The sequence below is a fragment of the Tachyglossus aculeatus genome, chromosome 11 (assembly GCF_015852505.1).
Source record: "Tachyglossus aculeatus isolate mTacAcu1 chromosome 11, mTacAcu1.pri, whole genome shotgun sequence".
Lineage (NCBI taxonomy): Eukaryota > Metazoa > Chordata > Mammalia > Monotremata > Tachyglossidae > Tachyglossus > Tachyglossus aculeatus.
Window position 1 is genome coordinate 33,434,518 of NC_052076.1, and position 27,258 is coordinate 33,461,775.

General features: G+C 58.8%; 1 protein-coding gene and 1 pseudogene across 1 annotated transcript in view; one reads left to right on the forward strand and one right to left on the reverse strand.

Moving 5' to 3' along the window:
* Positions 1 to 27,258, forward strand: part of PHLDB1 (pleckstrin homology like domain family B member 1) — a 69,971-nt gene that overhangs the window by 35,153 nt on the left and 7,560 nt on the right. Inside the window, 12 exon segments of the mRNA XM_038753869.1 lie at positions 4,241 to 4,366; positions 7,574 to 8,922; positions 11,421 to 11,702; positions 11,804 to 11,944; positions 15,398 to 15,535; positions 18,547 to 18,702; positions 21,460 to 21,570; positions 21,660 to 21,749; positions 24,589 to 24,723; positions 25,563 to 25,589; positions 25,591 to 25,704; positions 26,134 to 26,236. Of these exon segments, the coding sequence (XP_038609797.1) occupies positions 4,241 to 4,366; positions 7,574 to 8,922; positions 11,421 to 11,702; positions 11,804 to 11,944; positions 15,398 to 15,535; positions 18,547 to 18,702; positions 21,460 to 21,570; positions 21,660 to 21,749; positions 24,589 to 24,723; positions 25,563 to 25,589; positions 25,591 to 25,704; positions 26,134 to 26,236 (2,772 nt within the window).
* On the reverse strand, positions 13,466 to 13,589 carry LOC119935297 (annotated as a pseudogene).

A 27,258-nucleotide genomic window follows, 5' to 3' on the forward strand; every position in this document is an offset into this window, starting at 1 on the left:
TGGGGTTGTGGGCCTGGGGTTGGGGGGTGTGCTGGATGTGTGGTTGTGTGATGGAGGAGAGTTTGGGGGTTGTGGGCCTGGGGTTGTGGGGGCTGGATGTGTGGTTATGTGATGGAGGAGAGTTTGGGGGTTGTGGGCCTGGGGTGGTGGGGAGAGCTGGATGTGTGGTTGTGTGATGGAGGAGAGTTGTGGGGGTTGTGGGCCTGGGGTTGGGGGGGGGCTGGATGTGTGGTTGTGTGATGGAGGAGAGTTGTGGGCTGGATGTGTGGTTGTGTGATGGAGGAGAGTTGTGTGGGGTTGTGGGCCTGGGGAGGGGGGAGAGCTGGATGTGTGGTTGTGTGATGGAGGAGAGTTGTGTGGGGTTGTGGGCCTGGGGAGGGGGGAGAGCTGGATGTGTGGCTGTGTGATGGAGGAGAGTTGTGTGGGGTTGTGGGCCTGGGGAGGGGGAGAGAGCTGGATGTGTGGCTGTGTGATGGAGGAGAGTTGTGGGGATTGTGGGCCTTGAGGAGGCAGTGGATTGGATGTGTGGTTGTGTGATGGAGGAGAGTTGTGGGGGCCGCAGTGTCACTGTGATGTACGTTTTGACCGAGTGGGGGGCGGCGCCTAACTGTGCGTATCCGAAGGGAGCTGGGACTGTGTGTGATTGTGGGTTTGTCCGAGGGGTGGCCGTGTGGGATGTGTGTGTGTGTTTGTGTGGATTGGTGTTTGTCCGGGCGTCGTGTGGGGGCTTTGGTTTTGTCTGAAGGAGGGCCCACGTTCGGCTGTGGGTGTGTGACCTTTGGTGGGGATGGGGGGGGTGCCCATGGAGGGGTGTGTGTGTGGTTTTGTGTGTGTGTGTATTTGTGTGTGTGTCCCTGGAGGAGGGGCCTACAGGCTCCCTCTCCCTTTTTCACACCCATGTGTCCCTCCCACCCTGGGAGGCCCCAATTTTTCCAGCTGTATCTGGCCCAGTGGAAAAAGCCCGGGTTTTGGAGTCAGAGGTCATGGGTTCGAATCCCGGCCCCGCCACATGTCTGCTGTGTGACCCTGGGCAAGTCACTTCTCCAAGCCTCAGTTCCCTCATCCGGAAAATGGGGATTAAGATTGTGAGCCCCACGGGGGACAACCTGATCACCTTATATCCTCCCCAGTGCTTGGTAGGGACCGCCTCTATATGCTGCCAATTTGTACTTCCCAAGCGCTTAGTCCAGTGCTCTGCACACAGTAAGCGCTCAATAAATACGATTGAGTGAATGAATCAATCAATCATATTTATTGAGCGCTTACCGTGTGCAGAGCACTGGACTAAGCGCTTGGGAAGTCCAAGTTGGCAACATCTAGAGACGGCCCCTACCCAACAGCGGGCTCACAGTCTAGAAGGGGGAGACAGACAACAGAACAAAACATATTAACAAAATAAAATGAATAGATATGTACAAGTAAAATAAATAAATAGAGTAGTAAATCCATACAAACATATATACCTGTGCGTATCCGAAGGGAGCTGTGACTGTGTGTGATTGTGGGTTTGTCCGAGGGGTGGCCATGTGGGGTGTGTATGTGTGTGTGTGTGTTTGTGCTCTTTTAGACTGTGAGCCCACTGTTGGGTAGGGACTGTCTCTATGTGTTGCCAACTTGGACTTCCCAAGCGCTTAGTACAGTGCTCTGCACACAGTAAGCGCTCAATAAATACGATTGATCGATTGATACAGGCATATATACAGGTGCTGTGGGGAAGGGAAGGAGGTAAGGCGGTGGAGGGGGGAATGAACAATGAATCAATGAATAGTACAGTGCTTCTCTATATGTTGCCAACTTGTACTTATGTTTGTACATATTTGTTACTCTATTTATTTTGCTTGTACATATCTATTCTGTTTATTTTATTTTGTATGTTTGGTTTTGTTCTCTGTCTCCCCCTTTTAGACTGTGAGCCCACTGTTGGGTAGCGACCGTCTCTATACGTTGCCAACTTGGACTTCCCGAGCGCTTAGTACGGTGCTCCGCGCACAGTAAGCGCTCAATAAACACGATTGATGATGCTTAGTACAGCGCTCTGCACACAGTAAGTGCTCAAAAAATGCGATTGATTGCTTTGCACATAGTGAGCGCTTAACAAATGCCATCATTATTATTATTATTATTATTTTTACTCCTTCACCCCACCTCTCCCCAGCCCCCCACTCCTTCACCCCACCTCTGTCCCCCCCCCACTTCTTCACCCCAACTCCCCTGTCCGTCCCCCACCTCAATCAATCAATCAATCAATCAATCGTATTTATTGAGCGCTTACTATGTGCAGAGCACTGTACTAAGCGCTTGGGAAGTACAAATTGGCAACACATAGAGACAGTCCCTACCCAAAAGTGGGCTCACAGTCTAAAAGGGGGAGACAGAGAACAGAACCAAACATACCAACAAAATAAAATAAATAGGATAGAAATGTACAAGTAAAATAAATAAATAAATAAATAAATAAATAGAGTAATAAATATGTACAACCATATATACATATATACAGGTGCTGTGGGGAAGGGAAGGAGGTAAGATGGGGGGATGGAGAGGGGGACGAGGGGGAGAGGAAGGAAGGGGCTCAGTCTGGGAAGGCCTCCTGGAGGAGGTGAGCTCTCAGCAGGACCTCCCCAGCCCAGAGGTGGAGGCCTGGACCCCCGGGTCCCCCGGGCGGGCATCTTCGGGTGGAAATAGAAAGTTAATTTGGGGCAGGAGCCGTCCAGGCGGAGCCACAGCCGCCGGCCCCTCTATTAATACGGCCCACCCGGCTGCCCACCCGCCCGGCCCGCCCTATTTATAGGGCGCCCGCTCCGGGTGGGCCAGGGAGACTGACCCTGTCCCGCTCCTCCTCCCTCCCAGCCTGCGAAGAAATCCCAATTAATTAGCTGAGGGGGAGAGGCCGGGCGCCCACTTGGCCACCCCTCTCCGGCAGCCACTCGGCTCTGCCCACCAACCCGTCATTTGACTGCTCTGTGCCAGCCGGCCGCGGGCGCTTGAGGTCCCAAGGGCTTATCTGAGCCGGGGGAGGCGGGCAGGCACTTGGCCGTTGCTCTGTGCCAGGGGGAGTGGGGGGATATCTTGTGAGCCCCGGGAAGTGGTAGGGGTCCCACAGATGTCCATCCAGCGCTCTGCCCCTCCAGGGTGCCCCCAAATGCCCCCTGCCCATGCTGCCCGCCTGGGCCGAGCCGTGTCTCAGCGTCCGGGAATGCGGCCTTCCCCGCCAGCCGTGACTCGGTTGGCTCGGAGTCCGGGGCATTGGTTGGCCTCGGGCTGGGCAGCTTTAGGGGGAAGGTTGTGGGCACGTCTGGGGCTCAGTGCCAGCCCTTTCCCCTGCCTGCTCCTTTGGGGCCCACACGCCTGCTGGCACGGAGAGAGTGGTGGAGGCCTGCCGGGATGTGCCCACGGCGCCCGCGGGCACAGCTGCTGCCTTACGCATTCCCCGTACCCCCAGGTCACAATTCGTGGCTCCCTCTCCCAGGCAGGACCAGGCTTGTGTCGCTCCATTAGGCACGCGCATGCTCCCGGAAGCCAGGGGGGCCCCCCGGGAGCAGAAAGACTCGCACCTCGGTCCTTAAAATGCCCCAAGTTGGGGTCCTTTCCTCCTTTCCTTCCCACAGCCCCCACTAACTCTTCCAAGGAGCAGAACATCCCTTTTGAAAGCCAGTCTCCTTACCCGAACAGCGTTGTCCTTGAGGTGGCAGAGATGCCGCTGACGGTGTGATTGTATCTAGGGTGCGAATGACTCTGGCACCCTGTGCCCATGGCAACCCAGCCTGGCACCTTTTCTGCCCCCACCCCGCCTTTCGGGGTGAGCATTGCTCAGACACGCCAGTGGATGATGCGGGGGGAGACGGTGTATCCGGCACAAAATGGGCTTGAGCTCCTTGGCGGTAGCGGGGATGGTCCTCCTCACTCCCCTGATCCCCCTATGTCCAGTGGCACACACTGCCGGCTGACCGGCTGGGGTGGCGGCCGCGATAGCCGCTCGGGGGGTACGGGTGGTTCCTGCTCCAGGGGGAAACTGAGGCTCAGAGAGGGTAGCGCAGCAGGTGGGGACTAGAATCCAGGGGATCCCGGCTCCCAGGACGGCATTCTCTGTGAGGAGGGGGAGAGAGGAGGAGAAGTAGTCCTCCGTGCTTGGAGAGGGGTGGGACCGTTCTGTGTGCGGGTGCCCGGGAATATATGTGTGATGGGGTGAGAGAGGGTGGGCACCCCTAGCTCACTCCCTGCCCTCCCGTCTCTCCCGCAGGCTGCATGCTGTGCCTTGGGCAGTCCACCTTTCTTCGCTTTAACCACCCGGCAGAAGCTAAGTGGATGAAGAGTATGATCCCGGCAGGGGCACGGGGCCCTGAGGCACCCTACAGCCCGACCCAAGGTACGTGCCCGTGCGCCAGCCTCCGGAACAAATACCCAGCCTGGGGCGAGAGGTCCGCTGACGCCACGTGATCCATCAATCCCATCAGTGGTGTTCATTGAGCGCTTACTAAGTGCAGAGCGCTGAACAAAGCGCTTGGGAGAAAAGAATGAGGGGAGGCGGTCCCTGCCCATAAGGAGCTGTTGGCAGCTTCCCGGGGCAGGCCGGGAGTGCTAGGAACGGGCAAGGCCGCGGATTTGACTCCCCGGGCTGAGGGCCCGGCGGGGAGGTGTACCAGGGGTGGATCTAGGGCACTGCCGTTCAGTGTTGGGTTTCCCCAGTTCTCAAGTGACTCCCGGGTGCCCTGGGGGAGGTGGGTTCTCTGCCAGCTCCTCTCCCGGCCGTACCCGGAGAGCGCCAGGGGCCGAAGCCTCGCCCCTCATCACGGCGATGAGATTTCTGGAGCAGTTCCCTGCGCCTCGAGGAAGAGCTCAGATTAGCACTCACTCCAGCTGGACCGGGGTTCTGCCCATCAGCGGGCACTGCCCCTGCCGTACCCCCAAACGTACACTTTGAGGGCACCGCTGGCTGATTGATTTTTTTTTCCTTTAATGGAATTTAAGCGTTTACTATGTGCCAGGCACTGTTCTAAGGGTAATCCGGTTGGACACAGTCCCTGTCTCGTTATGGCTCACACTCTTAATCCCCATTTTGCAGATGAGGTAACTGAGGCCCAGAGGAGTGAAGTGACTTGTCCAAGGTCACACAGCAGCCAAGCGGCAGAGCCAGGACTAGAATCCAGGGCCTTCCGACACTGAGGCCCGGGCTCGATCCACTAGGCCACGGTGGGCTATAGCAGCGTGGCTCAGTGGAAAGAGCCCGGGCTTTGGAGTCAGAGGTAGTGGGTTCAAATCCCAGCTCCGCCATTTGTCAGCTGTGTGACTTTGGGCAAGGCACTTCACTTCTCTGGGTCTCAGTTACCTCATCTGTAAAATGGGGATTAAGACTGTGAGCCCCTAGTGGGACAACCTGATCACCTTGTAACCTCCCGAGCGCTTAGAACAGTGCTTTGCGCATAGTAAGCACTTAATAAATGCCATCATTATTATAAGCGCTTAGTACAGTGCTCTGCACACAGTAAGCGCTCAATAAATACGATTGATTGATTGATAGGCTGAGCTCATGGCGGTGGCTTGTTTTAAATAACTAATCCACCAGAGAGAAACTGAATTGTCCCCAAGTCAGGTGAAATCCTAAACTGGGCATGCCCTCTTTGCCCTGCTGGGTGCCCTGGAACCGTGGCTGTAGTCGTCGGTTCTAATCCACAGATGAGGCAACTGAGGCCCAGAGAAGTGAAGTGACTTACCCGAGGTCACAGAGCAGGTGAGTGGCAGAGTCAGGTTTAGAACCCGTGACCTCCTGATTCCTAAGCCCAGGCGCTCTCCAGTACGCTTGGCACATTGTAAACGCCTAACAAATGCCATTACTATTAGTGGATGGGGATGGTGAATGTGAAATGGGCAGAGGATGATGGTGTTACCCCCGCCCTGCCCAGAAAAATGCCCGCTCCCTGCTGCCGGCTGGAACTTAGGCTCCGCAGCCCTTCCCCTGCGAGACCTCTAAACTGGTGATGTGGATGGCCCCCCCCAGTCATCATCATCATCATCAATCGTATTTACTGAGCGCTTACTGTGTGCAGAGCACTGTACTAAGCACTTGGGAAGTACAATTTGGCAACATATAGAGACAGTCATCATCATCATCATCAATCATATTTATTGAGCGCTTACTATGTGCAGAGCACTGTACTAAGCGCTTGGGAAGTACAAATTGGCAACATATAGAGACAGTCCCTACCCAACAGTGGGCTCACAGTCTAAAAGGGGAAGACAGAGAACAAAACCAAACATACTAACAAAATAAATAGAATAGATATGTACAAGCAAAATAAATAAATAAATAAATAGAGTAATAAATATGTACAAACATATATACATATATACAGGTGCTGTGGGGAAGGGAAGGAGATAAGATGGGGGGATGGAGAGGGGGACGAGGGGGAGAGGAAGAAAGGGGCTCAGTCTGGGAAGGCCTCCTGGAGGAGGTGAGCTCTCAGTAGGGCCTTGAAGGGAGGAAGAGAGCTAGCTTGGCGGAGGGGCAGAGGGATTGGGGGCATTCCAGGCCCGGGGAATGACGTGGGCCGGGGGTCGATGGCGGGACGGGCGAGAACGAGGCACGGTGAGGAGATTAGCGGCGGAGGAGCGGAGGGTGCGGGCTGGGCAGGAGAAGGAGAGAAGGGAGGTGAGGTAGGAGGGGGCGAGGGGATGGACAGCCTTGAAGCTGAGGGTGAGGAGTTTCTGCCTGATGCGCAGATTGATTGGTAGCCACTGGAGATTGAGGCCCCTGAGGCCTAGGACCCCTGGGTTCCAGCCACTTGGGACCAGCCCCCCGCCTGGTGTTCTCAGTCCGTGGGTCAGGGCCGGCTGTGGGCGGTGATTCTGGAGCGGTCTCGGAGAGGGAGAAGGGCTGGCAGCTTAATGGAGATAATTGGAGCGGAGCTGCTCCCCAGGCAGCCGACCTGCAGCCGGGGTTCCGGGAAGCAGCCGTTAGCGCTGGCCCTTCCTCCCCTTCCCTGCCCGGCCCACCGCCAAGCGGCTCCGGATTGGCCGTGGGCCCTGCCCGCTCCTCCTGACCCCACAGGTTGGGTTTGTCCTTCCTGGGCCCAAGGGGGAGGAGGATTCGGAGACCGCCCGAGCTGGGGCTGCCTGGTGGTGCCAATTTAGGCCCGCTCTCCCCTCCCACCCCCGCCCCCCGGGCAAGGTAAGTGAAGGAGTTGTCTGTCCCGAGCAGGGAAACTGAGGCAGAAAGCGTGGGAAGAATGGGCCCACCCCAGGACTCTCCGGCTCCTGCGTCTCCAGCTGTGTGACCTTGGGCAAACCAGTTAACTTCTCTCAGTTCCCTCATCTGTAAAATAGGGATGAAGGCTGTGAGCCCCGTGTGGGAAAACCCGATGACCTTGTATCTACCCCAGCGCTTAGGACAGTGGCACGTAGTAAGCGCTTAACAAATACCAACATTATTATTATCACCCCGTGGGAGTGATGCGGGGGCGACGGCGCCAGGTGGAAAGTTGGTCAGGGCACAGGGTGCAATTGGCACGAGGAGGGGTAGGGTGGGCGTGAATCCTGGGACCCGGTGGGAGTCCATTCTCTCTCCCGTCCACCCTAGTCTCCCCAGTCGAGTCGGAGAGCCTGGTGAATGGCAACCACCTCCCCCAGCCTGCTGGCCGGGGGCGCCCGGCCTGTGCCAGCCACAGCTCCCTGGTCAGCTCCATCGAGAAGGACCTGCAGGACATCATGGACTCGCTGGTGTTGGAGGAGCCGGCCGGGCCCGCCAAGAAGCCGCCCGCCACCTCCCCGCTCTCCCCTCTGCCCAACGGCGGGCGCTACCTGCTGTCGCCGCCCACCAGCCCCGGCGCCATGTCGGTGGGCTCCAGCTACGAGAACACGTCGCCCCCGTTTTCCCCCCTCTCCTCGCCCGCCAGCAGTGGCAGCTGCGCCAGCCCCTCACCCAGCGGGCTCGAGCAGGGCCCCGCCATGCCCCCCTTGGTGCCCGCCCGCTCCTCTAGCTACCACCTGGGCCTGCAGCCCCCTCAGTCCCATCCCGCCGAGAGCCCCCGGCCGGGCAGGAGGGGCGTGCCCGATGGGCCCTCCATCCCCGGCCTCCGGGCTCTGCTGACCGATGGCCCCGCGGCCACCATCCTGGCCGAGGCCTGCAAGGCCTCCGAGGGCCCGCGCCTCGGCATGCCGGTGCCCCCCACCGTGGCCGTCGGCCTGAGCGAGCGCCCGGCCGGGGGCGGCCGCTGCCAGCCCTCCAGCGTGCCCGGCAGCCCCCGCCTGCCCCCCAAGTTCCAGCCGCCGGTTCCCGCTCCCCGCGGCAAAACCGGCGGCCTCCAGGAACGTCCACCCAGTCCCTTCAGGGAGTCCCCGGGTGCTGACCGAGCCGTGCCCGCTGTCTCCTCCCGCCAGCTGCTGGGCAGAACCTTCTCCGAGGGGGCGGGGGGCGGCCCCCAGACCCGCTCCCTGCAGCCCCCAGAGAGCCCCCGCCCTGGGCGCAAGGGGCTGGACAGCCTGCGGGACCGGCCGCCCCTGAGCCCGGCCCTGTCCCGCCGGGCCCTGCCCCTCTCCCCCGTGCCCGCCCGGGCCCCTCGAGATGCCAGTCCGGACGGCCCCCGGGGACGGCGCTGGGCCGGCCCGCCCGAGGAGCCAGCCTGGACGCTGGGAGGCCGGGGCCGGCGGGCCCGGAGCCCCTCGCCCACCCTCGGGGAGGCGGCGGGCGCCCGCAGGACCGGCTTCGGGCCCGGGCTGAGCCCTGCCTACAGCCTGGGCTCGCTGAGCGGGCCCTCGCCCCGCCAGAGTCCGCGGGCGCGGAGGAAGCTGTCGGGGGGCGAGCTGGGAGCCCCCGGGGCCCGGGAGCGTAAGAACAGCGTCCCGGAGCTGGGCGCCCAGGGAGACCTACTGGACTACCACCGGCGACAGCGCCAGGAGCGCCTAAGGGACCAGGAGATGGAGCGACTGGTCAGTGCCTCACCTGGCCCTCACCCCTGGGGCCACGTGGGCAGCATGCGGGACTGCAGCCCTCTGCCAGGGACAGTTCCCTTTAAGAGCCCAGCTGTCCCCTCCTCCCCTTCCCCTTCTCCCCAGCACTCCTCCTCCTCCCCGCCCCACCCCGGCAGCTGTCCGGCCCAGGGCCCAGCCACTGCCGCCTGCCACCGCAGACACCCCAGGCCGCCGGGGATGGGTGGGGGGTGGGGTGAGGCCACCCTGGGGCCACCGTGGCTCCGAGGCCCAGCCAGGTAGGCCTCCTCCTTCTCCCTTCCCACCTCTTAACCTCTCTTCCCTGCCCTCAACCTCCCTTCCTCCTCTTCCCTTTCCCAATCTTTCCCTTCCTTACTCTTTCCTTCCTTCCCCCCTTAACCTCCCTTCCCCCTTAATCTCCCTTTCCCCCTTAACCTTCCCTCCCCCCTCTTTCCTCCCTTCCCCCCAACCTCCTCCCCTCTCAACCTCCCTTTCCCCCTTAACCTCCCTTTCCCCTCTTTCCTCCTTTCCCCCATAACCTCCTTTCCCCCCCTCAACCTCCCTTTCCTCCTCTCCTTTTCCCACTTAACCTCCCTTCTCCCCCAACCTCCCTCCCCCCTTAACCTCCCTTCCCAACTCTCCTTTTCCACCTTATCCTCCCTTCTCCCCTCTCAACTTCCCTTTCCCCCCTTAACCTCCCTTCCCCCTCTCCGTTCCCCCCCTTAACCTCCCTTCTCCCCAATTTCCTCTCTTCCCTTCTCCCTTCCCTCATCTCTTCTCCCCTTCTGCCTTCCCTTCTTCCTCTTCCGTCTCTTCTCCCCTCATCCCCCTTTCATCCCTTATCCCTTTTTGGTCCCTCTTCCCCACCCTTCTCCCCTCCTGTTCGTCTTTTGAGAAGAAGGGGCTGCCCGGCAGTGCCACCCGGCCATGCCACCCGGCCGGGGTGTAAGAGCGCAGCCAGGGGGACTTGGAGGTCGGCCACCGTGTGCGTGTCCGTTTGTGTCCATGTGTGTGTTCTCGAGGGGTGGGGTGTTGGGCTGGGCAGCTGCGGGGCCACTTGACGGGGCAGGATTCCCAAGATGGCTAGAAGAACGGGACTGGGAGACTTCCCCGCCCCTACGGGCCCATCCCTCTGGGGGGATCCGGGAGACTTGGTGATCCGCAGCTGGACCCCCGGCAAGAAGGGGACGAGGAGGAGGAGAAGGAAGAGGCCGGCCATGGGTGATGGAGCTCCGCCGGGCAAGGAAGGCCCAAGAGGCTATGGTCACCCGGTGGGGTGAGCGGGCGGAGCCCCTTCCTCGCCAGCTGGGCACGAGGCGGGTGGCTGGGGGGACCCCGGTGTCCTCTGAGGGAGCCCCATACCCCACAACTGCCCAGGCCTGTCTCCACCTGCCCCTTGAGGGCTTTGAAGCCTCCCGCCCTGCCTCTCCCTCCTGGCAGCTGCTTATCTGTGCCCTGGGGCCCGTGGCGGGGGAAGATCCGGCCCAGGAAGGAGGGAAAGCCACCCGGGCATCACCTGCCGTGGGCCGGCGATGGTGGGGAGCTGGGCACCCCTGGGGTCAAAGAGCTGGGGAAAGCAGAGAAGCACCCCCACACCCTTACCCCGGGCTAGGTGGCTCGGTGGAAAGAGCCCGGGCTTTGGAGTCAGAGGTCATTCATTCATTCAATCGTATTTATTGAGCGCTTACTGTGTGCAGAGCACTGTACTAAGCGCTTGGGAAGTCCAAGTTGGCAACATATAGAGGCGGTCCCTACCCAACAGTGGGCTCGCAGTCTGGGTTCAAATCCCAGCTCCGCCAACTGTCAGCTGGGTGACTTTGGGCAGGTCACTTCACTTCTCTGGGCCTCAGTTCCCTCATCTGTAAAACGGGGATTAAGACCGTGAGCCCCCCGTGGGACAACCTGATCACCTTGTAACCTCCCCAGCGCTTAGAACAGTGCTTGGCACATAGTAAGCGCTTAATAAAAATGCCAGCATTATTATTACCCACCTCTGAACCAGGGGATTGTGGCTGGGAGGGGGAGAGAGGCCTCTGAGCAGAGACGGGCATCTGGGCTGGGCCCACCGTTCATTCATTCATTTACTGAGTCGTATTTATTGAGCGCTTACCGTGTACAGAGCACTGTACTAAGTGTTTGGAAGAGCACAATGTAACAGTAAACAGATACATTCCCTGCCCAAAATGAGCTTACAGTCTAGAGGGGGAGACCAGCCAGTCCCCGGACACGGGACCAAGGGGCAAGGGAAGAGAAGTGGGGCTGGGGTGTGTGTTTGTGTGGCTGAGCGGGTGTGTCTGTGTTCCTCCATAAATCCCGGGTCCGAAAAGAAAGTGAAAGCCGGAGAGGTGCCTGGCCATTGTGCCCCCACGTGCCCTGCCACGGGTCTCTGGTTTCCCCGGCTCAAGACGGAGTGGGATTCCTGCAGTTGAGGAGTGGGCAGGGGAGCCCAGCCCAGTTCAGCCCCTGCACGCCCTACCCCGATCCCTTTTCCCCCCCAGGAACGCCAACGTCTGGAGACCATCCTGAGCCTGTGTGCCGAGTACAGCCGGGCAGACGGGGGCACCGAGGCTGGGGAGCTGCCCAGCATCGGCGAGGCAGCGGCGGCCCTGTCCCTGGTGGGCAGGAGGCCCTCGCGGGGCCTGACGGGAGGGTCGGGGCCCCCCGGCCGGGGGGGCGAGGAGCCGAGCGGCAGTGCCCAGCGGCTGTGGGAGCCCATGGAGCGCTCGGATGAGGAAAACCTCAAGGAGGAGTGCAGTAGCACGGAGAGCACCCAACAGGAGGTGACGGGCGGGTGCGGCCGGCCTGAGCGGGGGGTGGTGGGGGGTCTCCGCCGGCCTTCCGGCTTCCTCCCTCCCTGACAGAGGGTCGCCTCGCCCCTCAGCGTGAAGAAGCCCCGGGCACGTTGGGGCACGGAGAAGCCCTGGCCTTAGAGGAGGAGCAGGCCCGGGCGCTGGGCCGCGTGGACCAACTCAAGGGCCGGGTGAAGGAACTCGACCAGCAGCTGCAGGAGGCCACCAGGGAGGTGAGCCCCTCTCGGAGGGCCGGGGGGAAAGGGCCACCGAAAGTGGGCAGGCCAGCGTGATCACTGGCCATCAATCAATCGATCAATCAATCAATCAGTCGCATTTACTGAGCGCTTACTGTGTGCAGAGCACTGGACTAAGCGCTTGGGAAGTCCAAGCTGGCAACATCTAGAGACGGTCCCTACCCAACAGCGGGCTCACAGTCTAGAAGGGGTAGACAGACAACAATTTCAATTCAATTCAGTTGTATTTATTGAGCGCTTACTGTGTGCAGAGCACTGGACTAAGCGCTTGGGAAGTCCAAGTTGGCACCATCTAGAGACGGTCCCTACCCAACAGTGGGCTCACAGCTTAGAAGCGGGAGACAGACAACAATTTCAATTCAATTCAGTCGTATTAATTGAGCGCTTACTGTGTGCAGAGCACTGGACTAAGCACTTGGGAAGTCCAAGCTGGCAACATCTAGAGACGGTCCCGACCCAACAGCGGGCTCACAGTCTAGAAGGGGGAGACAGACAACAATTTCAATTCAATTCAGTCGTATTTATTGAGCGCTTACTGTGTGCAGAGCACTGGACTAAGCGCTTGGGAAGTCCAAGCTGGCAACATCTAGAGACGGTCCCTACCCAACAGCGGGCTCACAGAAGGGGGAGACAGAGAACAATTTCAATTCAGTTCAATCGTATTTATTGAGCGCTTACTGTGTGCAGAGCACTGGACTAAGCGCTTGGGAAGTCCAAGTTGGCAACATCTAGAGACGGTCCCTACCCAACAGCGGGCTCACAGCTTAGAAGCGGGAGACAGACAACAATTTCAATTCAATTCAGTCGTATTAATTGAGCGCTTACTGTGTGCAGAGCACTGGACTAAGCACTTGGGAAGTCCAAGCTGGCAACATCTAGAGACGGTCCCGACCCACCAGCGGGCTCACTGTCTAGAAGGGGGAGACAGACAACAATTTCAATTCAGTTCATTCGTATTTATTGAGCGCTTACTGTTTGCAGAGCACTGGACTAAGCGCTTGGGAAGTCCAAGCTGGCAACATCTAGAGAAGGTCCCTACCCAACAGCGAGCTCACAGTCTAGAAGGGGGAGACAGAGAACAAAACAAAACATATTAATAAAATAAATAGAGTAATAAATACGTACAAACATATATACACATATACAGGTGTCCTCCCAGGCGCTTAGTCAGTTAACGGTGTGTAGGGAGCACTTACTGTGCATGCAGAGTGCTATACTAAGCGCTCGGGAAAGTACAACATTGTGTTACTTGTTAAGTGTTTACTGTGTATAACAATTTTGGTATTTGTTAAGGGCCTACTGTGTGCAAAGCACAGCACTGGGGAGGATACAAGGTGATCAGGTTGTCCCATGGAGGGCTCACAATCTTAATCCCCATTTTACAGGTGAGGTAACTGAGGCACAGAGAATAATATTAGTAATAATGATGGCATTTATTCATTCAGTCATATTAAGCGCTTACTGTGTGCAGAGCACTGTACTAAGCGTTTGGGAAGTACAAGTTGGCAACGTATAGAGACGGTCCCTACCCAGCAGTGGGCTCACAGTCTAGAAGGGGGAGATATTAAACTGTTAAGAACAGATACTACACTTGATCTTATCCAAAAGGCCAAGAAGCGATTAAGCGCTTACTATGTGCTAAGCACTGTTCTAAGCACTGGGGAGGATACAAGGTGATCAGGTTGTCCCATGGGGGCTCACAATCTTAGTCCCCATTTTACAGATGAGGTAACTGAAGCACAGAGAATAATATTAATAATAGCGATGGCATTTATTAAGCGCTTACTATGTGCAAAGCACTGTTCTAAGCACTGGGGAGGATACAAGGTGATCAGGTTGTCCCATGGGGGGCTCACAATCGTAATCCCCATTTTACAGATGAGGTAACTGAGGCACAGAGAATAATATTAATAATGATGATGGCATTTATTTAGCGCTTACTATGTGCTTAGCACTGTTCTAAGCTCTGGGGAGGATACGAGATGATCAGGTTGTCCCATGGGGGACTCACAATCTTAATCCCCATTTTAATGATGAGGTAACTGAGGCCCAGAGAAGTTAAGTGACTTGCCCAAAGTCACACAGCTAAGCGGCAGAGCAAGGATTTGAACCCATGACCTCTGACTCCTAAGCCTGGGCTCTTTCCACTGAGCCACGCTGCTTCAGTGTGCCAAGCACTGTTCTAAGCACTAGGGTAGATACAAACTAATCAGGGTGGACACAGTCCCTGTCTCACTCTGGGGCTTATGCTCTTTTTCCCCATTTTACAGATGAGGTAACTGAGGCCCAGGAAAGTGAAGTGACTTGCCAAAGGTCACACAGCAGATATGTGGTGGAGCCAGAATTGGAACTCAGGTCCTCCTGACTCCCATGCCCGTGCTGTGTCCAGTAAGCCACGCTGCTTTTCGTAGACACGTTCCCTGCCCACAAGAAGCTTACAGTCGAAAGGGAGAGCTTACAGCGCAGGGCTTTGCACACAGTAAGCTCTCAATAAATAAATAGAGAAGCAGCGTGGCTCAGTGGAAAGAGCCCGGGCTTTGGAGTCAGAGGTCATGGGTTCAAATCCTGGCTCCGCCACTTGTCAGCTGGGTGACTTTGGACAAGTCGCTTCTCTGTGCCTGTTACCTCATCTGTAAAAATGAGGGTTAAGACTGTGAGCCCCCCGTGGGACAACCTAATCACCCTTTAACCTCCCCAGCGCTTAGAACAGTGCTGTGCACGTAGTAAGTGCTTAATAAATGCCATCATTATTATTATTATAATTAAATGCCACCGACTGATGGATTGACCAGGCATTATTATTAATAATAATCACAGTCTTCTAGACTGTGAGCCCACTGTTGGGTAGGGACCGTCTCTGTATGTTGCCAACTTGGACTTCCCAATCAATCAATCAATCAATCAATGGTATTTATTGAGCGCTTACTGTGTGCAGAGCACTGTACTAAGCGCTTGGGAAGTACAAGTTGGCAACATATAGAGCTGGTCCCTACCCAACAGTGGGCTCACAGTCTAGAAGGGGGAGACAGAGAACAAAACCAAACATACTAACAAAATAAAATAAATAGAATAGATATGTACCAGTAAGATAAATAAATAGAGTAATAAATATGTACAAACATATATACATATGTATGGGGAAGGGAAGGAGGTAAGATGGGGGGGAAGGAGAGGAGGACGAGGGGGAAAGGAAGGAAGGGGCTCAGTCTGGGAAGGCCAAGCGCTTAGTACAGTGCTCTGCACACAGTAAGCGCTCAATAAATTCATTCATTCAATCATATTTATTGATTCAATTCAATCATACAATTGAATGAGTGAATGAATTATATGCCACCGACTGATGGATTGACCGGGGCAGGGGAACCGAGGCGGGGGCATGATGGAGTCAATCAACCCTGTTGATTGGGCCCGGGGCTGTTGTGCCCGCAGGCGGAGATGGAGCGGGCCCTGTTGCAGGGGGAACATGAGGAAGAGCTGGCACTGATGCAGAAGGAGCAGAAGGCAGTTGAACAGGTGCAGGAGAAGCTGGTGGCTCTGGAGACGGGCATCCAGAAGGAGAGGGACAAGGTAACCCTGCAGTTGGCTCCCCACCGTCTGTAGGGATACCGTGAAGGGGGTGCCAACTGCCCTAGGTGGACGGGAGAGCTCTCCCTCGGAGGTCGCGGACCCCGTCGACCCTCTACCCCCCGCCGTCTGGAGGGGACCAGCTTGGGCAAGGGCGCTGCCAAGGTGCGGGTGTCTGGGCCTCTGCTCTCTGGATTCCTCTCCCTGTTGCCTCTGGGTGCCAGGGTCTCTGCCATGCTCGGTTTCCCCGGGCACTCACGCGGTGTCCGGACCTGGGACTTGGGGGAGCGTCTTCTCAAGCGGGCACATCAGGCGCGCAGAGTCCCATCCCGGGGGTTGGTATCCGAAGCCCGTCTGGATGATGATCAGGTTGCCCGATGCCCGGCTGCTATTCAGCAGTCTTATTCCACCAAACCTCCGAGATGGGGGACAGTGCCCCCTCCCCCTCCGCCTGGCCACCAGCTGTCCAGGACCCTCAGTTTCCCCAAGACAGGGACCCCCCTCACCACCTCTGATCCCTTTTGGGTCCTTGTCCCCCGGCTGCAGGGGGTGCTCCGGGCCCTTTGACCCCACGGTGCCCAAGGAGACGGCGCTCGGCACAGGCACTGAAGAGAAGAGGGTTTTTCCCGATTGGACGGCATGGTCTCCCCGGTGGATTTTGCTCATATTTTTAGAGGCTCCTTTTCTCCCGCCTCCGTTGCTGGAGACGTTTTCCTTCATTTTTCTTTTTGGAGTCTTGGGCTCTGGTCCCCACTCCTCCCAAAACACACTTCCCAAATCTGTGCCAGTCTAACTCTGCGCTTGCCAATCAGGTCTGCACTAACGACCCGCCCCCTCATTCTAACAACCACCCTGGGCTCTCCGCATGCCCTCTAACTGCCGGGGCAGACTAGGAAGGGGCTGTGCCCCTTGCTGCGTGCCAGCTACAACCCTGTCCATCTCTGCACTAACCCCATGGGCACATAGGTGCCCGAGTCTCTTCTCTGATATTGCCTCCTTCTGTTCTCCGTGATAACACTCGGGCACCGATCAAGGGACCGGGGGGATAGAGTGGAGAGGCCAGGAGCCTAGGTCAAGAACTTGGGGCTGGGAAGAGGCCAATGAGAGGGACTTCTCCAAGTCTTTCAGGCACCTGGGCACAGTTGGCTTTGGAAGAGCCCTGGCACCCATGATGCCCAAGAGGGTTCTAGAGGCTGGGTTGGTTCCTGGCTTTTGGGCCCCAGCTAGGAGACTCCCTGAGCTCAGTGGGTAAGAGCAGCATCTCTGTGATTCGTTCCTGGGCCGGGGGCGAGGGTGGCACCGCGTGGCACGGAGCGGACTCTGCTCCAGATCACTCAGGCAAGGGGCGAAAGGGAAGGGGGGAATGAGACAGGTGAGTCTGGAGGAGAAGGTCCCGGGTTCCACGGGGGGACAGAGTCGATCGATTTTTTTCCGGGCTCCTCTGCCAAGCCCAGTGGTTCTGGGTTCTTGAACCCGTTGGATGCTCGCAAAAGCCCAGAATGGGCAGGAAAGCCGGGTCCTTCCAGATGCTTGCATGGCATCTCTGGCCCCCCTGAAGGCTGGTCATCGCCCCTCTCTGCCCTCTCCCTGCCCTTCAGGAAATCAGAAATAACTGATGCCTCCACCCACCCACCCACCCACCCTTTGGCTGCAGGGGTGACTCACCGGGCTCCCCCCTCCCTCCTGAGGTGGCATCTCGCCCCAGATGGAGCTGCTGTGTCCCTCCCCCTTCCCCGTTGCCCCGGCAATGGCCTTGGTAATTGCAGGCCCGGGCCCTTCCTGTGGTTGAGATTCAGGTTCGGCCTGGCTAGGCTGGGCTGGTGCTGGGAGGGGGGCCGGGGAGAGGTGGGGAGGGCGGATGGGGAAGGGGTGTACCCAAGTCCCCTGTCTGTCTGCCTCACTAACCCCCCATCCCCTCGCTGCCCCCTTCCTCCCTCAGCTGCCAGGCTTGGGCTTTGGTTTGGGGGCCAGTGGGAGGGCAGGGAGATGAGTCATTCATTCATTCGTTCAGTTGTATTTATTGAGCGCTTACTGTGTGCAGAGCGCTGTACTAAGCACTTGGGGAGTACAAGTTGGCAACCACTCCCCCTGGGAAAGGTGGGGCTACTTGGGATCCAGCTCGCCCCCCTCTCTGTGGGCAGCTTGCCGGACCCTTCCTCCAGCCCCCCTCTCCCTCCGCGTCCATGAACCCGACTGGGCGGAAAGGGGGATTCCGGCGGGGCTGGGCCACGGGGAACCACCTGCGCAACCAAGACCAAGCCACAGCCCAAGCCGGGGACGGCCCCTTCCCTGCCTAATTGCTTGCTCCCCTGCCTGCTTCCTTCTCAGCTCCCCTCCCCGCTCCCCCCAGTCTTCGTCTGCCCCCCACGTGCCCCAGTCCTACCTTCCCACCTCCTCCCCTCTCCCCGTCCCCCCGCTCTGTGCGTGGCTGTCTGTCTCACCTCCTAGTCCTCTCCCTCCCCGGCTCCATCCGTCTGCCCCCACCCAGGGCCTGGGTTTGAGCAGTGTGTGTTCTGTTTTTTTTTTCCCCCCCTCTTTTTGTTGGTCTCTGCCCCTCCCACTCCCCCAGGAGAGGGCCAAGCTGGCCGTGGGCCGCCTGGAGTTGGAGGCACAGCAGGCGCTGTACGCGGAGCTGAAGACCCAGTTAGATAACTGCCCCGAGTCCGGGCGGGAGCAGTTGCAGGACCAGCTGAGGAGGGTCAGTCCTGCCCCCCACGGCACCGCCAGGACAGCGGGGCCCGGTCGGCCGGCGGAGGAAGGCCAAGGCTGAGGACGGGGCGCCTCTCCCCCGGGGGACCGGACCCCCACCTCTGCCCACCCTCAACCTCCCCGGGTTGTCCTTGAATCGATGCCTTCCGGTGACGGGCAGGGACAGAGCTGGACCGCGGGGATGGGGCACGGGGGGGGGGAAACCACTCGCTCTCCGCTCTTGGAGGTGGCCGAGTTTCCTTCCCCTCCCGAAGCCCGACCCGAGGCCTCAGCTGAACCCCCCGCACCCCCGGCTGTTGTTGAAGGAGGCCGAGGCGCTGGAGACGGAGACGAGGCTGTTTGAAGACCTGGAGTTCCAGCAGCTGGAGAAGGAGAGCCGGTTGGAGGAGGAGCGGGAGCTGGCCGGACAGAGCCTGCTGCACAGCAAAGCTCAGCTCCATCGAAGCATCGCCGAGAGGAAGGTGAGGCCGCGGGTGGGTGGGCTGCTGGGCCCGGGGGCTCAGAAGCTGAGGAGAGGTGGCCTAGTGGAAAGACTGGCAGTCCGAGGACCTAAGTTCTGTCCCCAGCTTGGCCGTTGGCCTTGGGCAAGTCGCTTAACTTCTCTGGGCCTCAGTGTTTTTTTTTTAAATGGCATTTATTAAGCGCTTACTATGTGCAAAGCACTGTTCTAAGCACTGGAGAGGTTACAAGGTGATCAGGTTGTCCCACGTTACCCTGCCTGTAGAATACCGGTTCCCCCTGTTCGCCCCATGTCTGGTCTGGTTATCTTATCTCAGAGAAGCAGTGTGGCTCAGTGGAAAGAGCACGGGCTTTGGAGTCAGTGGTCAAGGGTTCAAATCCCGGCTCCGCCAATTGTCAGCTGGGTGACTTTGGGCAAGTCACTTCACTTCTCTGGGCCTCAGTTACCTCAGTTACCTGTAAAATGGGGATGAAGACTGTGAACCCCCTGTGGGGCAACCTGATCACCTTGTAACCTCCCCAGCGCTTAGATCAGCGCCCTGCACATAGTAAGCGCTTAATAAATGCCATCATCATTATTATTATTATTATTATTCTCTGTGCCTCAGTTACCTCATCTGTAAAATGGGGATTAAGACTGTGAGCCCCCCGTGGGACAACCTGATCACCTTGTAACCTCCCCAGCACTTGGAACAGTGCTTTGCACATAGCACTTAACAAATGCCATTATATATCTATCTATCTATCTATCTATGTAGATATATCTATCTATCTATCTATCTATATAGATATATCTATCTATCTATCTATATATAGCACTTAACCAAGCACATAGCACTTAACAAATGCCATTATATATATATATATATATATATATATATATATATATATATGTATAAAATGGGGATTAAGACTGTGAGCCCCCTGTGGGACAACCTGATCACCTTGTAACCTCCCCAGCACTTAGAACAGCGCTCTGCCCATAGTAAGCGCTTAATAAATGCCATCATCATTATTATTATTATTATTGTTATACCAACCCCAGCAGTTAGTAGAGTGCTTGGCACACAGTAAACACCTAACGCACCCCACAACTGTTATTACTATACCCCATTCCTCAGACTGAGCCCTGGCGGGGTGGGGGAGCCCTATCTGCCTCTCTCTACCCCTCCCTCCTCTTCTTTCTGCCTCCCTCAGGCTGGTGCAGAGGGCGGAGAGCCCTCAAAGCTCCTCAGATTACTTTCGGTGAGGGGGAGGATGGGTGCTGTTAGAGAAAATGGGGTCTTTGTCTTCTCTGCCAATTTCACTTATCCACCCCCATCTGCGATGGTGGAGGTAGACGTTTAAAGGCCCGCACGTGGCCGAATGCGTTGAGCACCAGTCCGGGAGTCAGAAGGGCCTGGGTTCTAATCCCGGCTCGGCCACTTGTCTGCCGTGTGACCTGGGGAAAGTCACTTTCCTTCTCTATGCCTGTTACCTCACCTGTAAAATGGGGACTTAAGACGGTGGACAGGGACTGTGTCCAGCCCAATTTTATTGTATCCACCCCAGCACGTAGTACAGTAAGTGCTTAACAAATACTACACCTATTATTACTATTGTGAACTAAGCACTTGGGAAAGTGCAAGGGAAGCGTAAGACGTGTTCCCTACCCGCAAAGAGCTTCCAGTCTAACAAGGGAGACAGTCGATCTAGATGAGGTTAAAAAAAAAAAATACACAGGTATTAGGTGGGGCCGACGGGGCGATATGACTCGGGGTGCTGGGAGGAAATCAGGGAAGGCTCGTTGGAGGAGGAGGTGAGATTTTTAGGAGGGCTTTGAGGGCCGGAAGGGCTGTGGCCTGTCCGGTGTGGGAAGGTAGGGATTCCAGGCCAGGAGAACTGTAGGATCGAAGGGATGGGGGTGAGAGAGAGGTCAGAGCGAGGTGCAGTTAGAAGGTTGGCTGGGGAGGAACGGCTGGAGGGGGAGGCCCGCGGAACAGCGGCTGCAGGGAGTCTGGACCGAGTCCCCCGGCGCCCCGGCTCTGAACGTGGGAGAGACCCGACCAATCCGACTGGGAACACCAGAAGACCCACAGACCCCCCGCTACGAGTTGGGAAGGACAGAGGGACCAGATGGAGGGAGAGGGATGGGTATTGGTTGCTGCCAGGGTGATAATGATGATAATAATAATGGTATTTATTAAGTGCTTACTATGTGCTAATACCATACTTAGTGCCGGGGTCAGACACAGCCCCTATAATAATAATAATAATAATGATGGTATTTGTTAGTGCTTACTATGTGCAAAGCACTGTTCTAAGCGCTGGGGGGGGGATACAAGGTGATCACGTTGTCCCACGTGAGGCTCGCAGTCTTCATCCCCATTTTACGGATGAGGTAACAGGCTCAGAGAAGTTAACAAGGTCACACAGCAGACCTGCGGAGAAGCCGGGATTAGAACCCATGACCTCTGACTCCCAAGCCCGGGCTCTTCCCACCGAACCACGCTGCTTCTCTATCCACCTGGCGCTCACGATCTAAGTCAGGGAGGCCTTCCTGGGGGACAGGCGGGAGCAGGGGGGTCGGCAGGAAGCGAGGTGTGGATTGCGGGCCGGTGGTGGTGAGGCAGAGGACTGAGCTGTCCTGGGTTGGAGTAGCGGGTGGGGGGAGGCGGGTGGGAAGACGTCGTGGCTTTCCCCGCTGACCCTGGGCCTACGGAGAGGGCGGTTTCAAGGCCGACGCCGACCTCTGCCCCGTCCCCGCCGGCCCCTCGCAGGAGCGCCTGGCCCTGTTGGAGAGCCAAGCGGGCCAGATCCGGATTCAGGCCATGCAGGAGTCGGAGCGGCTGGCCCGGGACAAGAGCGTTACCCTGCAACAGCTGCACAAGGTGGGCCGGGGGGCCGGGCAGAGCCGGGCGAGGGGACCCATGCCCTCTCCGGGCCCAGCTGACCCCCTCCCCCTCGCTCCCCGGTGCAGGAGAAGGAGAAGCTGGCAGCCCTGGAGAGACGCTACCACTCACTCACCGGCGGACGCCCCTTCCCCAAATCGCCCTCCGCACTCAAGGAGGTAACCGTGGAGTGGGGCCGGGAGAGGGAGAGGGGTTCGGGGGCTTCCTGGCTCCCGGGCATGGTGGGTTGGGTTGTTGCTCGGCGCTCCGTGTCCCGCTGGGTGCCCTCCTCGGCGCCTTGCTTGCCCTGTTGGTTGGCAGCACCCACTAGGGCCTAGGCTCGGGAGGCTCTTGGAGCCACGGAGGCCGAGGGATTCGGACCCTGATCGGGATCACTGGGCGTCCATAGCCTGTGTCCTGCACGGGGAATCCCCAGGAGCTGACGTCACTGGGGGGGCGGGAAGGGTCAGGCTGTTCTCCCCAGGAGGCTGGAGAGGCTTGGTGCAGTGACACGGGTGTTGCCATGGGCATTGAGGTCTTGTCATTGCCGTTTCTATGGTGTGCCTGGTAAGGGCAGGGAGCGTGTGGCCGCGTGCCCAGGGAAGGGGCAACCTCTGGGCCCCAGCAGGCAGGCAAAACTTGATCCATAGCTAAAACGAGTGCCCCGGGGGGCCGACACAGTGCCAGCTGGGACCGGGGAGGGGGAACATCTCACCTGCCCCCTCTCCTCAGGATGTGCCGCCCATCTCCGAACCCACCCCCCTAACCCCGCCTGCCTCTGCCCAGCCATGCCCCAGGATGCAAGAGGTAATCTCCACTAACCGCCTGGCAACGGCATGCCTGCCACCCCCACCCCCGGGCCCAGAGACCAGTGGCGGGGGACGGGAGAAGAGGGTCAGACCCTGGTGTGGCACCCCGTAGCCCGTGCGCCTTCGTGGGTGTGCTTGTGTGTATGCTTGTGTGCCCGCGTCCGCTTGCAGGGAGGTAGCCGCTGCTGCTGCTCAGTTCTGCAGGGAAAGCGATAGCTGGTAGTTGGCACGGCGGTCTGCATGTCATCTGCCTGAGTTACACTGCCTGGCATGTATCGCCTGGTATCACAGATGTCCAGATGTTCAGAAACCCCCGTTCCTCCCTCCCCTCTGGCTCTGCCTAGGCTGGTCCAGGAGGACTCGCTTTGGGGTGCCAGCCTGGTATCACCTACAGTCTCTGCAGGCACCCCGCCCACTCTCCCTCCCAGGCCTCTGGCAGACTTCGGTCCCTCAAAGTCTTATAATAATGGCATTTATTAAGCACTTACTATGTGCAAAGCACTGTTCTAAGTGCCGATAATGTTAGCATTTGTTAAGTGCTTACTATGTGCCAAGCACTGTTTCTGTGTATCCACGCTGGGGATAATAGTAATGATGATGATGGTATTTATTAAGCGCTTACTATGTGCAAAGCACCGTTCTAAGCGCTGCGGGGATACAAGGTGATCAGGTTGTCCCACATGGGGCTCACAATCTAAATTCCCAGGTAGGATGCCCCACTACTCAGCAGGATCTGCAGGAATCTGCCCTCAGCCTCAGGATATGTGGACTAGAGTCAGATGCCCAGGGATCCACCCTGACCTGGGGAAACTAGGGGCCCGGCATGGCAGAAAGTATGTGCCCAGGGGGGCTGAGCCCTTCTTAGAGGCGAGCCAGAAAGCTGAAAGTGGTGTTGTCCAGTCTGGGCAGTTGTGGGCGGTTGGCAGGGGCACCCCAGGGTAGGGGAAAGAGCAGCCAACCTGGAGTTGTGGTCCTGCCCTTCCCTGGCACCCCTTTGCTCCCGGCCCGCCCGCTGGCTCTGGTTTCCTGTTGGTGTGGCATGGGCATGCTTGGCTGGGGGGCTGGGTGCCTGGCCCTGCCCAGAAACGTGCTCACCCCCGACCCCCGCCCGGGCTCTAGGAATACATCAGGTTGGCCGACGCTCTCCGCCTCTGCCCCCGCCTGGACCCGCGTGCTTCCTCTGCCTCGCCCCGGGGGCACCTAGTCGCTCTGCCTCCGCCTGCCCATGAGGTACCCGCCGCTGCTAGATGGGCCCCCTGCTGCCTGTGTGTTCCCCCCCCCAGGCCTTGCCCGCGAGGCTCTGGAACCCTCTGGCCATGGCGGGAGTCCCGTTAAACACCCCGGGCCCAGGGGTGGGGAGACGAGACCGGCCTTTTCTCCCTGCCGCCCCAGCCCTCCCTAGAGCCGTGAGGGAGATGGCGTACCTCCTGCTGCTGGTGACACAGGCCTCGTGGGTACGGGGTTGGAGGTGGAAGCGGGGGTCTCAGCTGATCAGGGGCCTGGGCAGACAGAAATAGACAGGACCTGGGCCCTCTGCTCTTATTCCCCTGCGCAGGCTCTTCCCTGCCCGGGTATCTCCTGGGCACCCTCACCCTCTGACCTGTCACTTTCCTTTCTGCCCACCCCCTGTCTCTCCCCTCCACCCTAGTATGTGACCCTTGAGCAGCTAAAAGAGATCTGGGGCTCCAAGCTGGCCCCCCCGGTGTCCCCACCCGGTGCCTCCCTCCCGGGCTCCGCCTTCCGAGCCGTCACTGCCGCCGCCGCCGCCCGCCCGCCCTGCTCTTCCTCCTCCTCCTCCTCCTCCTCCTCTTCCTCCTCCATCTGGCCCGAGGTTCGTGGCCTGAGTGCTCCCTGCCCCCTGCACGTGTGTGCTTGTCTGGATGCGTGCGTCTGTGCCTCCCACCAGCCTCTGCGGGGCTTCGGCGTGCCAGGCAGGGGTGGGCAACTGCATGGCTGAGGGGTGCAGCTGGCAGTACTGCAGTGGTGGGCACCACCCCTGTGTCTCCTCTTTGCCCTCTGTGCTCCCACCCCTCAACACCGGGGTGGCCAAATCTTACCGTCTCTCTTCTCTGCCTCCCCTCTCCTTCTCTTCCTCTCTCTCCTCCTCTCTCTCCCTGTCCCACTCCCTTCGCTCTCCCTTCTCTTCTCCCCTCTCCCTTCCTCTCCCGCTCCACCCCATCTCCATGCCCGCCTGCCCCCTCCCCTCCAGATGGAGTCACTCCTCCCTGCCCTTGACTTAGAGCAGTGGTATCAGCAGCTCATGGCAGGGCTGGAAGGGGGTCCGGCCACCTCCCCCCGCTCCTCCCCTCCGCCTCTGCCCGCCAAAGCTTCCCGCAAGCTGCAGGTAATGGTGCCCTCCCCCGACACCCGCTCTGGTCCTCCCAGGGCACTAATAATAATGATAATAATACTAATAATATTATGGTTTCTGTTAAGCACTTACTCTGTGCCAAACACTATACTAAGTGCTGACCCACTGGGGCCTCACAGTCTTAAGGGGAGGGAGGACAGGAGGAGACTGAGGCACAGAGCTGTGAAGGGCTTGCCTAAGATCACATAGCCGGGATGAGGATCCAGGTCCCCTCCCGGCTGTCAGGCTTGTGGTCCTTCTAGGTCGCATCGCTTCTCTGACTCTGGAAAGGGAGTCTGGCAGGGGTCTCCTGGGTCCTGCTGGGAGCCGGGTGGCTGTCCCGGGTGGTAGCGCCCGGCGCCAGGGGTGGTCGAAGTGGATTTCCTGAGGGACGTGTGGCCTGCAGCGATGCCTGGTCGGCTGTGACCTCAGACTGGTCCTCCTTGCCCCGTTCATTTCCGCTCTTGCAGGCCCTTCACACTGGTTTGCTCGGCATGGTCTGGGCTCGCCGGGCAGGGGCTGCCCGCGCTCTCCCTCACCCTGCCGGGCTTGTGGGCAAAACCGGCGCCTTCTGCCCACGGTGCTCAGGTGCGGGGCTTTTGGAGGTAGGGGCAGGACAGAGGGCACCCAGGCCTGGCCCCCCTGTGTCCGAGGTCAGGGGAATGGGCAGGGTGGCCCAGTGCGGGGCGTTTTCCGTGGCACCTGCCTGGCCCCCGTTCCCAGAGTGACCCCGGTCGGGCCCAGCCCGTCGGGCACCCGGCCTCCGGGCTCGCTCCCGTCACCGCCTGCCTCTGTGGAAATGCTGACGGGGGGCGGTTTGTCCCCCGCGCCAGGTGTTCCGCTCCAAGATGGAGGGAGACGGCGGCGGCCCCCCCTGCGGCCCCGCGCCCCCCCCCTTCTTCCTCTTCCTCCGGCTCCTCCTCGTCCTCCTCCCAGCTCAGCGTCGCCACCCTGGGCCGCGGTCCCTCCCCCAAGGTCTGGACGCCCGGTCTTCGCTGGCGGGGCAGGGGGGAGAGGGGTGACCCAGGGGCTGGGGGATAAAATGCTAGGAATGGCTCAGGGCAGCGGGGTTTGGAAACCCCTCTTCCCCGCAGGGAAATTGGGGAGACCGTCCTGGGGCCCCACTGGAGGAGAGAGGGGGCCCGCTGTTGGGTAGGGACTGTACTTGTACTTCCCAAGCGCTTAGTACAGTGCTCTGCACACAGTAAGCGCTCAATAAATACGATTGATTGATTGATTGACCCCCCCCGGATCTCGGATACCCCGAGAGCTCTCCCGGAGCAGTCTCCCCCATAACCTGGAAGCCCCCAGATCTCTGCCCTCTCCCCACCAACCCCCAAGCCCTGACTCCTTCCCTCCCAGCTCCCCCAGATCACTGACCCCCGATCCCCCCCGCCCCACCAGAGTCCTCCCCTCTCTCAGAGCAACCCCGGCGGGCTCCCCCACAATCTGGCGGCCACCCTGCAGGACATCGAGACCAAGCGGCAGCTGGCCCTGCAGCAGAAAGGTGAGCGTCCCCCATGCCCGCTCCCCCCAGCTCTCCGCCTCCGGGTTCAGGCGGGCACCCGCCCCATGCCACCCTTCCACCTTGGGACCAGGAGGGATTTGCGTTTGACCTTCCCGTCAGCGAGGGTTGAGAGACCTGCTACAAAGGCAGGAAAGGTTGGGAACAGAGGGAAGGGGAGAGGAGGGCCACTGTGAGACCCCCCCTGGGGTTGGGGCCACCCTCCTGCTCTCCCCATCTTCTGCTTTGATGCTCCTAGCACCCGGGAATATGCATTTTTGTTTCTCCGTCTTCTCCACCCCGGGGTGGATCTCCTCCCCTCCCCTCCCCATTCCGCCATGGCGGGTGAGTCCCTTCCCCATCATCACCCCCGGAGCCCCGCCGGTTGCCAACACACCAAACGGCACAATGATGTGGCACAAGTGGCTCTTAATAATGATGGCATTTGTTAAGCACTTACTATGTGCAGAGCACTGTTCTAAGCACTGGGGTGGGGATACAAGAGGACAAGAGGAAGGGTAAGGGGAGAAGATGGGGTAATAATAATAATAATGATGGTATTTAAGCGCTTACTATGTGCAAAGCACTGTTCTAAGCACTGGGGGATACAAGGTGATCAAGTTGTCCCACGTGGGGCTCACAGTCCCCATTTGACAGATGAGGGAACTGAGGCTCAGAGAAGTGAAGTGACTGGCCCAAGGTCACGCAGCAGACATGCGGCAGAGTCGGGATTTGAACCCATGACCTCTGACTCCAAAGCCCGGGCTCTTCCCACCGTGCCACGCTGCTCCTCTTGAGTTCCAGACCTCCGGCCTTCCAGCCCAAGCGCCTGCCCCGTGGCACAAAGTAGAAGCGGCCTGGCCTAATGGCCAGGACTTTAGAGCCAGAGGACTTGGGTTCTAATCCCGGCTCCCTCACTTGTCTGCTGTGTGACCTTGGGCAAGTCACTTCACTTCTCTGTGCCTCAGTTACCTCATCTGGAAAATGGGGCTCAAGACTGTGAGCTACATGTGAGACGGGCTTTG